Source organism: Nerophis lumbriciformis, linkage group LG22 (genome assembly GCF_033978685.3).
Source record: "Nerophis lumbriciformis linkage group LG22, RoL_Nlum_v2.1, whole genome shotgun sequence".
NCBI classification, from domain to species: Eukaryota; Metazoa; Chordata; class Actinopteri; order Syngnathiformes; family Syngnathidae; genus Nerophis; species Nerophis lumbriciformis.
In genome coordinates this window covers 37,823,408-37,840,038 of record NC_084569.2, presented here as the reverse complement: position 1 = coordinate 37,840,038, position 16,631 = coordinate 37,823,408, and the positions used below count along the sequence as shown (strand labels likewise).

General features: G+C 41.5%; 1 protein-coding gene across 2 annotated transcripts in view; it reads left to right on the top strand.

The window, feature by feature from the left end:
• The window catches only part of carm1 (coactivator-associated arginine methyltransferase 1), a 101,767-nt gene that overhangs the window by 35,211 nt on the left and 49,925 nt on the right, over window positions 1-16,631 (top strand). For both annotated transcript variants that reach the window (XM_061973823.1, XM_061973824.1), the window contains exons 8-12: window positions 7,810-7,891; window positions 12,337-12,422; window positions 12,514-12,603; window positions 12,738-12,875; window positions 16,191-16,280. In XM_061973823.1, coding sequence (XP_061829807.1) covers window positions 7,810-7,891; window positions 12,337-12,422; window positions 12,514-12,603; window positions 12,738-12,875; window positions 16,191-16,280 — 486 coding nt within the window. The remainder of the gene's footprint in view (window positions 1-7,809; window positions 7,892-12,336; window positions 12,423-12,513; window positions 12,604-12,737; window positions 12,876-16,190; window positions 16,281-16,631) is intronic.

Below are 16,631 nucleotides of genomic sequence, written 5' to 3'. Positions count from 1 at the left end.
AACTTTATTTTACAGCACTTTTCATCTACAGTTAAGTAGCACAAACAGAAAGAGAAGAAAACACATGCATATATGCACACACAGCATTATTGACTAACAAAACATGGCATGGCACTGAGGATTGAGGTTTTAAAATATATGTAAAACTAAAATATAAATAATACATTACCGTATTTTCCGCACCATAAGGCGCCCTGGGTTATAAGCCGCGCCTTCAATGAACGGCATATTTCAAAACTTTGTCCACCTATAAGACGCCCCGTGTTATAAGCCGCATCTAACTGCGCTAAAGGAATGTCAAAAAAACAGTCAGATAGGTCAGTCAAACTTTAATAATATATTAAAAACCAGCGTGATGTGGCCGCGCATGGAGTCGTATATCAACATGGACGGAGCTGCGTGAAAAAAGCCACCCGGCCTCTTCGCGTAAACTTACCTTAACCACTCGCTCATCTTTTCTTCATCCATCCCTTCGAGTTAGCTTTTATGATGACGCCGGCTGGAAAGGTCTCTTTTGGCAAGGTCTTCCTTTTGAATATCACCATGGGTGGAAGTTTCTGGCCATTAGCATGGCAAGCTAGAACCACAGTGAAGGATGACTTCTCATTCCCTGTGGTGCGAATATTCACCGTACGTGCTCCCGTTGTATCCACAGTGCGGTTCACAGGAATATCAAAAGTCAGTGGAACCTCGTCCATGTTGATAATGTTCTCTGGCCGGATCTTTTTTTCAGCTATCTTGTTTTTACAATATGCACGGAGAGTAGCCAGCTTTTCTTGAAAGTCTTTAGGCAGTTGCTGTGAAATAGTAGTCCGTGTGCGGATGGAGAGATTGCGTCTTTTCATGAACCGGATCCCTGTCGCTTAGTAGGAGCCATTTTGTGGTCTTTACAGATGTAAACACACAAAGGAAATGAAACGTACGGTAATATCCGCGCGCTTCTTCTTCTTCTACGCGGGCGGGTGGTTGCTTACAGTAGAAGAAGAAGCGCTTCCTGTTCTATGGGGGCGGGTGCTTACCTTGGCGGTTGCTTGCGTAGAAGAAGAAGCACTTCCTCTTCTACGGGGAAAAAAGATGGCGGCTGTTTACCGTAGTTGCGAGACCGAAACTTTATGAAAATGAATCTTAATATGAATCCATATATAAAGCGCACCGGGTTATAAGGCGCACTGTCAGCTTTTGAGAAAATTTGTGGTTTTTAGGTGCGCCTTATAGTGCGGAAAATACGGTAATAAGATTATATTATTGAGAGAATAACATTATTAAATAAAATACAGAATAAAAATTAAGAACCTAAAGAGATTTGAACAGGATCAGTAAAAACCCTGATTAAAAATGTGCGCTTCGGTTGGTAGAGCGGTCGGGCCAGCGACTTAAGTGTTCCAGGTTCGATTCCCGCTTCCGCTATCCTAGTCACTGCTGTTGTGTCCTTGGGCAAGACACTTGACCCACTTGCTCCCAGTGCTACCCACACTGGTTAAAGGTTTAGATAATGGGTTTCACAATGTAAAGCGCTTTGAGTCGCTGGAGAAAAAAAGCACTATATAAATATAATTCACTTCACTTTTAAAATATCAACAATCCCGAGGCTCTCTGGCATGCTGTTCCACAAGTGGGTTCCATAGAGGCTAAATTCCACAACCATGGGTCTTTCTTCTGGTGTTTGGTAAAGATAGAGGGCCAGCGTAAGGGGACCTCAGGATCCACGATATGGTAAAGTAGGTCAGATAGATAAGTTGGCGCAAGGCCATTAAGACATTTAAAAACTAATAATAGAACTTTAAAGTGGACTCTGAAGCAGACGGGAAGCCAATACAGCAACTTTAAAACTGGTGTAATGTGCTCCCAGTTTTGTAATAATTGTAGAGTTCTGATATTCTTTTTGGGGAGAACAGAGCATTACAATAGTCTAAACTGCACAAAATAGCATGCATTAGCACCTTTGTCGGCCTGAGAGAAACGGGTGGAATCTATGTTCTTAAGATGATAGAAACCTATTTTTATAATATTTTTGATAAGTGCGATAAAAGTCAGCTCAGAGTAAAAAATCACGCCCAGATTGTTTATGGCTTGTGTAGGTTTAATGTCTTGTAATTTTGTAAAAGTTTCTCCGGCCTTCAGGACTTATAATTAAAACCTCTGTTTTGTCCTGGTTGAGCTGTAGGATATTCACTGCCATTCATGCCTTGATGCTTGCAATGTAGTCATATAGGGTATGTATTTTATTAATATTATCTTATATTGTCAGGAGACCGCGATGAACAACTGTTTATCATCAGCGTAACTGTGGAAACTGATGCTGTGTCTCCTAATGACCTCCCTCAGAGAAAGCATATAAAGATTAAAATAAATTAGACCTAAAATTGAGCCTTGGGGAAACCTCACACATTTTTTTTTTAAAGGTTCCTGAGAAACATGCATCCATACTTTCATAAAAACATATGTTTGTGAGATAAGAGTAGAACCAGCACCAGAGCGGCAGACCAGGTGTCTAAGTCTATTTAATAAAATATGATCGTCTACTGCATGGGTGTCAAACTCTGGCCCGCGGGCCAAATTTGGCACGCCGTGTAATTTCACTTGGCCCTTGAGGCGATATCAAATTAACACTAGAGCTGGCCCGCCGATTATATTCAGCGGCGGTGCCGCGGTAACACCACATTCACCGCTAATTCTCATACTTGCCAACCCTCCCCGGAGAGTCCCAGATTTCAGTGCCCCTCCCGAAAATCGTCACATCCGCTTTTCATCCAGTCCAACGTGTGCTGGCCCAGTCAGAAATATACGCCACACTGTGAACCCACACCAAACAAGAATGACTAACACATTTCGGGAGAACATCCGCACCGTAACACAACATAAACACAACAGAACAAATACCCAGAACCCTTTGCAGCACTAACTCTTCCGGGACACTGTAAGGTGGGGGGCGGGGTTTGGTGGTAGCGGGGGTGTACCGTATTTTCCGCACCATAAGCCGCCCTGGGTTATAAGCCGCGCTTTCAATGAACGGCATATTTCAAAACTTTGTCCACCTATAAGCCGCCCCGTGTTATAAGCCGCATCTAACTGCGCTAAAGGGAATGTCAAAAAAACAGTCAGATAGGTCAGTCAAACTTTAATAATATATTAAAAACCAGCGTTCTAACAACTCTGTTCACTCCCAAAATGTACGGTAATGTGCAAATGTGCAATCAATAAGCATCAATAACTTAATGTTGCTCGAACGTTAATGTCACAACACACAAAATAAACATAACGCTCACTTTCTGAAGTTATTCTTCATTCATAAATCCCTCGAATTCTTCTCCTTCGGTGTCCGAATTAAAAAGTTGGGCGAATACGGGATCCAAAATGGCCGGCTCCGTCTCGTCGCAGTTCTGTAAATCCTGCCTTCCGGAAAGCTCGGACCACAGTTGTGACCGAAATATCCGCCCAGGCATTTACGATCCACTGGCAGATGTTGGCGTATGTCGTCCGGCGCTGTCTCCCTGTCTTAGTGAAGGTGTGTTCGCCTTCGGTCATCCATTGTTCCCACGCCGTTCGCAGTCGTGCTTTAAATGCCCTGTTGACACCAATATCGAGCGGTTGGAGTTCTTTGGTTAGATATTGCCTTAAGTTTAAATTCTGCGTTATACGCGTGTCGCTTAGTAGGAGCCATTTTGTGGTCTTTACAGATGTAAACACACAAATGAAATGAAACGCAATATCCGGGGGCTTCTTCTTCTATGGGGGCGGGTGGTTGCTTACAGTAGAAGAAGAAGCGCTTCCTCTTCTATGGGGGCGGGTGCTTACCTTGGCGGTTGCTTACCATAGAAGAAGAAGCGCTTCCTCTTCTACGGGGAAAAAAGATGGCGGCTGTTTACCGTAGTTGCGAGACCGAAACTTTATGAAAATAAATATTTATATTAATCCATATATAAGGCGCACCGGGTTATAAGCCGCACTGTCAGCTTTTGTGAAAATTTGTGGTTTTTAGGTGCGGCTTATAGTGCGGAAAATACGGTATATTGTAGCGTCCCGGAAGAATTAGTGCTGCAAAAAGTTCTGGGTATTTGTTCTGTTGTGTTTTGGTGCGGATGTTCTCCCGAAATGTGTTTGTCATTCTTGTTTGGTGTGGATTCACAAGCCGCACATATCTTGTTGTTAGAATAGATGAAAAGCGGACGTGATGACAGCTCATAGAGGATGTTTAAAGCCAGTGCCTTTAAGGCACGCCCCCAAGACTGTGGTTCCGGGTGGACTACGAGATATAATGACTGATGAACACCTTCGTTCGATAATGAAGGTTGCCTGAGCACCGACGTTAATGAACTAGCATCCAAGAAAAGATGGCAGGTATCTGGCTTGGGCACATCAGATTAGATCAGTGTGTTGCAAACTGAGCAGTTTAAAGTCCTGAATGGTTGGTTTATTCACTGTTATTTTATTTTCAAATTTATTAGCCTGTGGAAAAAGTTAATGTTGATATTTACCTCAGAAGGCTGCAAATAGAAAAGAGGCATTACATTTTTATTTAAATTGTATTTGATAGGCCATTGATATTTTGTAATTATTATTATTATTATTTGAAACTCGATTTTGCATGTCACTATAAAGTTATATAAGCCTTGCTTGTTCAATATTCAATGTAAAACTTGTTTGGGTCCCTATTAAAAGGTTAATTTGTTCAGCCTTGGCCCGCGGCTTTGTTCAGTTTTAAATTTTGGCCGACTCTGTATTTGAGTTTGACACCCCTGCTCAACTGTATCAAAAGCGGCACTTAGACCCAGTAGAACCAACACTAAGATTTTTATTATCTAAATTCTACTTCATGCCGTTTAAAATTTTTGGAAGTGATACTGTATCTCAGGACTGTCGTTCTAAAAAATTTAAATTTCAGCGTATGAAAATTCTGTGTTTGAAAAGTCGGTGTTCAAAAATTCAGTGTATAAAAATGTTATGCTTAAACGCTAGACCCACTTGCGGTAAATTATAACAGAAGCAATCCTGTCTCAGAGCCAGGTGTCAAGTTTAAAGTCACGTGGCACGGGTCTTAAAAAGAGGAAGGTTATGCAACACTAAACACCACAGGCCATTTAATCTGCTGTATGTGCTTGGATCCCTTTTTATAAACAATTTTCTACAGAACTTTGTTGTAGAAATCTGCCTCAGGCTTGTTGCTGTGTAAACAAGCCCCGCCCACTCTGCCCCACTCTGTTCTGCATGAAGCAGAGCTTCTTGGGGTTACCGTAGTAACCCATATGTTGCTCAAAAGTGCAGGTTCTAACCATTGGAATCATTTTTTTAGTTTGAAAATATCCAGTGGGCTGCTTTGAAATGTTTATTATGTTGTATTATGCCCAGGTAGCCCAGTTAACTGCCTTTTTAATGCTGTTTTGCAAGACCAATGTCACGTGACTTCAAACTTGATACCTCACTGGCTGGTTCTGAGACAGGCTAGATTGCTTCAGTCTTGTGAGTCTTGCTTTTTAATGCAGCACATTTTTCAGCACTGATTTTTTTTTTTTACACTGAATTTCTTAACAAATAATTTTTATACACTGAATTTTAAAACACATAATTTTTGAACAAGCATTTTGCTAACATTTTTTCCCCCAATTAAATTGTCAGCATAATGTGTTGTAAAACAAAATTCAAACGCAAAAAATTCAGTTACCGTATTTTCCGCACCATAAGGCGCCCTGGGTTATAAGCCGCGCCTTCAATGAACGGCATATTTCAAAACTTTGTCCACCCATAAGCCGCCCCGTGTTATAAGCCGCATCTAACTGCGCTAAAGGAATGTCAAAAAAACAGTCAGATAGGTCAGTCAAACTTTAATAATATATTAAAAACCAGCGTGATGTGGGCGCGCATGGAGTCGTATATCAACATGGACGGAGCTGCGTGAAAAAAGCCACCCGGCCTCTTCGCGTAAACTTACCTTAACCACTCGCTCATCTTTTCTTCATCCATCCATCCTTTCGAGTTAGCTTTTATGATGACGCCGGCTGGAAAGGTCTCTTTTGGCAAGGTCTTCCTTTTGAATATCACCATGGGTGGAAGTTTCTGGCCATTAGCATGGCAAGCTAGAACCACAGTGAAGGATGACTTCTCATTCCCTGTGGTGCGAATATTCACCGTACGTGCTCCCGTTGTATCCACAGTGCGGTTCACAGGAATATCAAAAGTCAGTGGAACCTCGTCCATGTTGATAATGTTCTCTGGCCGGATCTTTTTTTCAGCTATCTTGTTTTTACAATATGCACGGAAAGTAGCCAGCTTTTCTTGAAAGTCTTTAGGCAGTTGCTGTGAAATAGTAGTCCGTGTGCGGATGGAGAGATTGCGTCTTGGAAACCTGTCGCTTAGTAGGAGCCATTTTGTGGTCTTTACAGATGTAAACACACAAAGGAAATGAAACGTAATATCCGCGCGCTTCTTCTTCTTCTACGCGGGCGGGTGGTTGCTTACAGTAGAAGAAGAAGCGCTTCCTGTTCTATGGGGGCGGGTGCTTACCTTGGCGGTTGCTTGCGTAGAAGAAGAAGCACTTCCTCTTCTACGGGGGAAAAAAGATGGCGGCTGTTTACCGTAGTTGCGAGACCGAAACTTTATGAAAATGAATCTTAATATTAATCCATATATAAAGCGCACCGGGTTATAAGCCGCACTGTCAGCTTTTGAGTAAATTTGTGGTTTTTAGGTGCGGCTAATAGTGCGGAAAATACGGTACATAAATTCATCCATCCATCTTCTTCCGCTTATCCGAGGTCGGGTCGCGGGGGCAGCAGCCTAAGCAGGGAAGCCCAGACTTCCCTCTCCCCAGCCACTTCGTCCAGCTCTTCCTGTGGGACCCCGAGGCGTTCCCAGGCCAGCCGGGAGACATAGTCTTCCCAACGTGTCCTGGGTCTTCCCCGCGGCCTCCTACCGGTCGGACGTGCCCTAAACACCTCCCTAGGGAGGCGTTCAGGTGTCATCCTGACCAGATGCCCGAACCACCTCATCTGGCTCCTGGAGGAGCAGCGGCTTTACTTTGAGCTCCCCCCGGATGGCAGAGCTTCTCACCCTATCTCTAAGGGAGAGCCCCGCCACCCGGCGGAGGAAACTCATTTCGGCCGCTTGTACCCGTGATCTTGTCCTTTCGGTCATAACCCAAAGCTCATGACCATAGGTGAGGATGGGAACGTAGATCGACCGGTAAATTGAGAGCTTTGCCTTCCGGCTCAGCTCCTTCTTCACCACAACGGATCGATACAGCGTCCGCATTACTGAAGACGCCGCACCGATCCGCCTGTCGATCTCACGATCCACTCTTCCCTCACTCGTGAACAAGACTCCGAGGTACTTGAACTCCTCCACTTGAAAATATATATATATATATATATATATATATATATATATATATATAAATAAATTCAGTGTAATATAAAAACTTTTTGTTATAAAAACACAAATTAACCTCCATACGAGACCAGACCACAAGACAATCTTACAAGACGTAAGATAATCAGGCGTTTGCGGTCTTTGGTCGGAAGTGGGAAAATCGGGGGAAAAAAATCTGTCTTTGTGTGTACCCCGCTTTCGTCGGTGCATTTTTCCTTGTCTTTAAGATGCTTATGCCTAGCAAGTGGAGACCCAACCATGGTCTATTTTTCATTATTGTTTTCATTTATTTCATAAGTGTTGTGGGGAAAATGATTGGCCAGGTGAAAACATCTGTGTTGCCAACCATATTGTTTTCAAGTTTTTACACTAACAATGGTTCATATTTGAAAAGTTTTATAGCTATCAAAAAGGTGGCTCATAATTACAATCTTTCTGGCTCCTCAGGTACCAGCCTTCCTTCCACGGTGTAGACCTCTCTGCCTTGCGGGCAGCAGCAGTCGATGAGTATTTCCGCCAGCCAATTGTGGTATGTGTATGAATGTCATATCACACAACACCAAATATATGGAATCTTAGTGATTACCACTAATTCTGTTAAGGATTATGAAACTAGTTTGACTTTACATTAGGGCTGTACATTTATGGTCAAAATAAATAAACACAGTGTTTCCAACAAACCAAACCAGTCTACTTGCAGTAATGTGGTCCCGGAGATAGAGGGTGGACGTAAAACGTGATGTCCTCATGTAATTTGTAATGAAATAGTGTATTAATAAGGCTAAATGAACGTTATCCATATATTTAGATACACATCTTTCTGGTTTTGTTTCTATATTAGTGTTAACATAAAAAAAAAAATTCTCATTACGCTGTCTGTATATTAAAGGGGAACATTATCACAATTTCAGAAGGGTTAAAACCATTAAAAATCAGTTCCCAGTGGCTTATTTTATTTTTCGAAGTTTTTTTCAAAATTTTACCCATCACGCAATATCCCTAAAAAAAAGCTTCAAAGAGCCTGATTTTAACCATCGTTATATACACCCGTCCATTTTCCTGTGACGTCACATAGTGATGCCAATACAAACAAACATGGCGGATAGAACAGCAAGATACAGCGACATTAGCTCGGATTCAGACTCGGATTTCAGCGGCTTAAGCGATTCAACAGATTACGCATGTATTGAAACAGATGGTTGTAGTGTGGAGGCAGGTAGCGAAAACAAAATTGAAGAAGAAACTGAAGCTATTGAGCCATATCGGTTTGAACCGTATGCAAGCGAAACCCACGAAAACGACACGACAGCCAGCGACACGGGAGAAAGCGAGGACGAATTCGGCGATCGCCTTCTAACCAACGATTGGTATGTGTTTGTTTGGCATTAAAGGAAACTAACAACTATGAACTAGGTTTACAGCATATGAAATACATTTGGCAACAACATGCACTTTGAGAGTGCAGACAGCCCATTTCAGGCGCACTAAGAACATATATTTTTCCACGATTTCAGCACTCAGGTTAACCATACCTAAATAGACACAAAATACTGCATTACACAAGACTACTCGAATGATTGAAAAAAATAAATGTTTTTAAGCTAAATTATTGGTAAACACAGTTTATGTATAATAATTTACGTAAAACCGCGAGTAATGAATAAAGTTTTCATCAATTAATACATTCTGTAGACATACCCTCATCCGCTCTCTTTTCCTGAAAGCTGATCTGTCCAGTTTTGGAGTTGATGTCAGCAGGCCAGGGAAGCTAGGGTCTTTATCGTTGGAAATGCATCTGCTTTGAGTGTCGCAGGATATCCACACATTCTTGCCATCTCTGTCGTAGCATAGCTTTCGTCGGTAAAGTGCGGAACAAACAACTGACCATTTCGTCGGCTTTCCCCACAGCCTTGTATTTTGAACAAATTTCGTCCAATTTCTTGCCACTTTCGCATCTTTGGGCCACTGGTGCAACTTGAATCCGTCCCTGTTCGTGTTGTTACACCCTCCGACAACACACCGACGAAAGTGAGAAAATGGCGGATTGCTTCCCGATGTGACGTCACGTTGTGACGTCATCGCTCCGAGAGCGAATAATAGAAAGGCGTTTAATTCGCCAAAATTCACCCATTTAGAGTTCGGAAATGGGTTCAAAAAATATATGGTCTTTTTTCTGCAACATCAAGGTATATATTGACGCTTACATAGGTCTGGTGATAATGTTCCCCTTTAAGCTTGCATCGGCGGTCTCGTCCACAACTACACAAGCGGATGAGATGTGGTGCAGATTTATTATTTGTCCTGACTTGCATTTGCTGCCGTTCACTTTGGCTTTGGAGTTTGTTCACAGACTTAGCCAGTGTTTCAAGTAGCCATTTCGGCATTGCTTAGTTCGACACGGGGCAGTTGAGTGTTTGGAGGAGGATTGATTTCCCCTAAACAAACGTTCCTTCACCTCACAATGACAGCATTTTAGTCGTATTTTTAGATTTTTATAGATTACATTTTTATTGGCCAGTTCTGCGATTTCATCCGCGCGGAAATCACATCGCCTGACAATTAGGGATGTCCCGATCCGATATTTGGATCGGATCGGCTGCCGATATTTGCCAAAAATTGCGTATCGGCAATGCATGGGAAAATGCCGATCCAGATCCAGTTTAAAAAAAAAACTCCAGTCCGTGTTTTCGAACGCACTAATTTAAATAATACATTCCACTTTTCTGCTGCTCCGTATTTTCCGTTCCGCATTTTCCAGCACACCTTCAACACATCCACAGATCTGTGAATTCTCACGCAGTTGCTTTTAGCTGCTGGCATTACACGACAGGCTCTTCTCACTCTTTCCTGTGTCTCCCTCTCACAGACAGCAAGTGCACCTTCTTACACACGTCACATACTGTCACGACATACGTCACATACTGTCACGTCATACATCACATACGTATACGTCCTCCCCGAGCAGAGAGGTAGCAGCGTGGCTAACGTTAGCTGTGATGCTAGCGCAGCCGTGCGAGCAACGCTCCTTCTAAGGTGCTCGCCTGTGCAATTGCGCACTGTTTAAGCGTCCTCTGCGCATAGCAAATCTATGCCACGCACAAAATCAAATAAAAAAATAAGCGCATAACAATTTTCGACACACGGACGGACACAACAGAGACAACAGTTTTCGTCATCATTGTTCAAATATTGTGACGTCTGTCGAGACGCTTATCTCCATTCGGTGCCACACGTCCACACCATCAAAATGCAGAGGCAAAAATTTCCACATCAACACCGTATGAAAAAATTAGTGATTTTTTTTAGTTGTGATTTCCTTCTCTGCATGAAAGTTTAAAAGTAGCATATATTAATGCAGTATGAAGAAGAATGTTTTAATGTAGACATGCAAGCCTTGAAAGAAAATTTTGAAAATCAAGACTACATTTCCTGCAAATGGGTGCATTTCTACCCTATATTTTAACTTTAGATTTATTCTCATATCAAACTCTTTTGGCTGTCTTTTTGACACTTACATCCGGCGCCCCCCTCCACACCCTGGATTATAAATAATGTAAATAATTCAATGTGATTATCTTGTGTGATGACTGTATTATGATGATAGTATATATCTGTATCATGACTTAAACAAGTTGAAAAACTTATTGGGGTGTTACCATTTAGTGGTCAATTGTACGGAATATGTACTTCACTGTGCAACCTACTAATAAAAGTCTCAACCAATCAATCAAAACACATAGAATCATCATACTGCTGTGATTATATGCATCAGGTGTTCATTCAAGGCTAAGGCAAAATATCGAGATATATATCGTGTATCGCAATATGGCCTTAAAATATCGCAATATTAAAAAAAGGCCATATCGCCCAGCCCTAGTTCAATGATGCCATTTCTGTTTGTCATGTATAATTTTGTCTATTTTGTGTTTATCCTTGAATAAACAGGTCAGTTTCTTGTTACCAACCATTGTGTATTATTCAAACTCCCCTAATTCAGCTGGCTAGTTGTTATCAAGAGTACTAAAACCCTTTTCAACATGATTCTGACAACTAAGTAGGCTAAATAACTTTAAACTTTAATACATGCTCGGATAGGCCAGTATCGGTCAGTATCGGTATTGGTCAGTGTCGGTATCGGATCGGAAATGCAAAAACAATATCGGTATCGGATCGGAAGTGCAAAAACCTGGATGGGGACATCCCTACTGACAATGGTCACATGGTCAGGACTACACATAAACGCTCCAAATGTATCAATAACTCAAAGAAAAAACATTATTTCCAGGCAACACATGCAAAGATTCTAATTATTTTCTGAAATCGTTAAATCGCTAGGACCTCGTATCTTTTAGCTTGATTTGAATTTTCATTTCATTTGGAGCTGCTAATAAACATACATGTATTAACTACATAGAATAGGGCTTGGAAGTGTGTTTTGGAAACGCAATGCATCATGTGTCGGAATAGCATCTTTACATTGCATTGAATGCAAGTCTTTTCATTTTTTTATAAACAAAAGTTCCAAATATCTTGCAAACGTGCTGCATCAATAACTGCCAAAATGGTTGTCTTGATTGCTTCAGGAAAAAAAAATATTTGTTAAGATTTCTCTCATTTTCAGCATAGCAGCAAAGCCAAGGAAGTTGGGGTAATGCGTTAAAAGAGACGATAGATAGCTCCCACAATGCATTGCAAAATTACATGCTCTTTCAAGCCCAATTATGCCCTGTAATTTCTCTTATTGCAATACAGGGAAAATTGACATATTTCAGACATTGTAGCGAAAGATGATTAATCATGATTAATTAATTGGGAAACTGTGATTAATCTGATTAAACTTTTTTTCTCGTCTGACAGCCCTAATATTAATGTTTACTTCTTTCTATTAATTGAAACAAACAGTTTTTAACCACCTGAGTTGATGATCTTGCACTACTTTTGCAAAATCGTATGACCTCAAATCTCCTTCCACAGGACACATTTGATATCCGTATCTTGATGGCAAAGTCAGTGAAATACACAGTCAACTTCCTAGAGGCCAAAGAGGAGGATCTTTACAGGTATGATTGCAGTTGCCTGTGTGTTTGAAGTTCAAAACGTTTAAAGTGCCTTTTTAAAATGTATTTGGTTACCTTTTACTTTTTTTTTCAGGATAGAGATCCCATTTAAGTTCCACATGTTGCACTCAGGTCTTGTGCATGGTCTGGCTTTCTGGTTTGATGTGGCATTTATGGGATCAGCGTAAGTCACATTTTACTCAGACTGATATGTACCATAATTCAATGGTCACTGCAGGCAATTCATTGCTTCCTTAAATTTGTCGCAGTATGTTTTCCTTACTTACTCAAAACCACACACTTTTGTCCTTTCCACAGTATGACAGTATGGCTGTCTACTGCACCTACAGAGCCTCTTACCCACTGGTACCAGGTACGCTGTTTGCTGCAGTCTCCTCTTTTCACCAAGGCTGGGGATACACTGTCCGGCACCGCAATACTAGTGGCCAACAAACGGTATGATTGTTGTTTGACAATGATTAAATGTATATTGTAATTACCAGTATTATCTTTCAGGAAGACCAACATTGGTCATCATCACTAGGGATGTCCCGATCCGATATTTGGATCGGATCGGCTGCCGATATTTGCCAAAAATTGCGTATCGGCAAGGCATGGGAAAATGCCGATCCAGATCCAGTTTAAAAAAAAACTCCGGTCCGTGTTTTCCAACGCACCTATTTAAATAATACATTCCACTTTTCTGCTGCTCCGTAATTTCCGTTCCGCATTTTCCAGCACACCTTCAACACATCCACAATTCTCACGCAGTTGCTTTTGGCTGCTGGCATTACACGACAGGCTCTTCTCACTCTTTCCTGTGTCTCCCTCTCACAGACAGCGAGCGCACCTTCTTACACACGTCACATACTGTCACGTCATACGTCGCATACGTATACGTCCTCTCCCAGCAGAGAGCGAGGTAGCGGCATGGCTAACGTTAGCTGTGATGCTAGCGCAGCCGCTAAGGTGCGCACCTGCTCAAGCGTCCTCTGCGTACGGCAAATCTATGCCACGCACAAAATCAAATAAAAAAATAAACGCATAACAATTTTCGACACACGGACACGACAGAGACAACAGTTTACCAACCATTGTGTATTATTCAAACTCACCTAATTCAGCTGGCTAGTTGTTATCAAGAGTACTAAAACCCTTTTCAACATGATTCTGACAACTAAGTAGGCTAAATAACTTTAAACTTTAATACATGCTCAGATAGGCCAGTAACGGTATCGGTCAGTATCGGTATCGGATCGGAAATGCAAAAACAATATCGGTATCGGATCAGAAGTGCAAAAACCTGGACCGGGACATCCCTAGTTTCCACAAAGCTAACGGTGTCATCAAAAGCATTACGTTGATATTTTACAATGAACCGTGAACTTCTGAAATACACTTATCATCAGTGTTGGGACTAACGCGCTACTGTAACGCCGTTAGTTTCGGCGGTAACTAGTAATCTAACGCGTTATTTTTTATATTCAGTAACTCAGTTACCGTTACTACATGATGCGTTACTGCGTTATTTTACGTAATTTTTTTTATGTAGTATCGGCTAGAAACAGAAGATCTGAGCGTCTTTTAGTGGAGCGCTGCGGTGTCGTCCTTCTGAATGTTCTTGTGTCACAAGCCGGAGGCGCTGTCTGTGTGTGGGTGTGGGTGTGGGGGAGGGGAGGGGAGGGATGGGGAGGGGCGGCGTGTCTGTGTTTGCTAACAACGGAGCCGCTGTCGAGTCGAGTGTCTTAACATGGAGATATTCTCACTTCTTCTTTTTGTCGAGCTCAAAGAAAAGAACATTTTAGTTCAATCTAAGTTGTGTCTTGGATCAAAGATCCCGTCTACTGCCCAAAACAACAATTCAAATCTGCCTGGTTAGGCCATACTTGCCAACCTTGAGACCTCCGATTTCGGGAGGTGGGGGTGGGGGGTGGTTGGCGTGGTCGGGGGTGGGGCGGGGCGTGGTTGGGGGTGTGGTTAAGATAGATATATATATATATATATATATATATATATATATATATATATATATATATATATATAAGAAATACTTGACTTTCAGTGAATTCTAGCTATATATATATTTTATTACATATATATAAAAATAAAAGAAATACTTGAATTTCAGTGTTCATTTATTTACACATAACACTCATCTACTCATTGTTGAGTTAAGGGTTGAATTGTCCATCCTTGTTCTATTCTCTGTCACAATTTCAGAACACACACATTATACAAATATACATTATAAAATCAATAAGAAAACGGGAGCTCTAATTTGGGAGTCTGAATTAGGATCAGAAGTTCCTATATAAACATTGCGTACTCACGTCGCCTTTTTGTATTGATTACTGCAGCTGTGCACTGGATTCATTCACAAATACAAACTACAACTCACAAACACTTTAGAGTTAGGCTCCACCATCAGAATGTGTACTTAAACTTATAAAGATCACATGGATATTATTCAGTGAGTTGATTCACCAAAACTAACCTGTTATACAGGAGGAAAAAGCACACAGGACGTTTCAATTGTTCACAGACTGGTCGCGCTCATCAGAATGACAAGACACTTCCGGTCTGCAGGTGATAGCATTCAATTGGGAAGAAATGCCCTACTGCCCCCTACTGACCAATGTGAATACTGATAAATGTGTAATGACAGCTCCAAAAACGAATTCAAACCACAAAATAAAATAAATAAATCAACACAAAAATGTGACACATTATGGGTGGGTCACATATGCATGTACAGTAGATGGCAGTATTGTCCTGTTTAAAAGTGTCACAACATTGCTGTTTATGGCAGACGAACTGCTTTACGGTAGACGAAATTTGACTGCTGTTGTTGTGTGTTGTTACCGCGCTTGGAGGACGTTAATGAAACTGCCTAACAATAAACCCACATAAGAAACCAAGCACTCGCCCTCGATCATTACCTGTTTATATTGTGGGAAAGCGGACGTGTGAACAGGCTGTCAACACGTCACTCAGGTCCGCATGGAGCTGGAGGGGGCGTGGCCTCCAGCTCCGCCTGAATTTCGGGAGAAAATTTGTCCCGGGAGGTTTTCGGGAGAGGCGCTGAATTTCGGGAGTCTCCCGGAAAATCCGGGAGGGTTGGCAAGTATGGGTTAGGCTTTGTGTACCGTATGTCACGTGTGCCTTCCTTAGGTGAAGCCAGGTTTACAGCTATGTTGTTATTATGCTGTATGTTACTTATGTATGTTATGTTGCAGCTATTTCAAATAGTTTTGTCAATTTGTCCTGGCCTGAAATAAATTGGCCCTTTGAAACATATCTTTGTCTTTGTGTGTTGTATGTAGAGCACATTGCTTAGCAGAGTTCAGTGATGCAAATGCATGTCAAGTTGATCAACACATTGTATTATTCTCCAGTGCAATAACAGTACTGAAATGAAGACTAAAAGGGCATTAATGGGAGCTTTTAAAGAAAAAAAGTAACTAAATAGTTACTTTTCACAGTAACGCATTACTTTTTTAACTGAGTTAGTAACTGAGTTACTTTTGAAATAAAGTAACTACCGGTAGTAATTGTAACTAGTTACTGGTTTTCAGTAACTAACCCAACGCTGCTTATCATGCATGCAGTTTCTGGTGAATGCCATTGAGGGGGGGTTTTTTCAACCATGTTTGTTTGGTGATTGGTTCAATTTAATCACAGTTATTTTATTTTAATGCTGCTGACACTTTTTTGAGAGTGAACCTGTTATTTAATGATACTGAAAAAAAAATCTGATCTTCTTCTCAACAGACAAAGTTACGACATCAGTATTGTTGCCCAGGTGGACCAGACTGGTTCAAAGTCCAGTAACCTATTGGATTTAAAGAACCCCTTTTTCAGGTAAGGTGGTTACTAAGGCCACAAGCAAACGCATACTTTTGTCCTTAAAAATGCAGACTTTTGCAAATGCTGTGGCCAAAACTCTCCGCTCAGCGTATGCGTGTACACGGCACAAACGGAGACTTGTACTCCTCTGGTGACGTTGTGGTTGTACGCTGTCATTTCCAAAGCTCAACACTGCCTTGCTAGCATTAAACACTCTTTAAGAGGACTTACTGTACATTTAAATGTAAACATGCTTCTATTTTAACTCTGCATTAACAAAATGAGCTTTGCGACACAGTCCCGCCAGCCACAATGACAGTCAGCTGTTTTGGATGCGTTTGCGGTCAGACCGCCACCTGATGGAGC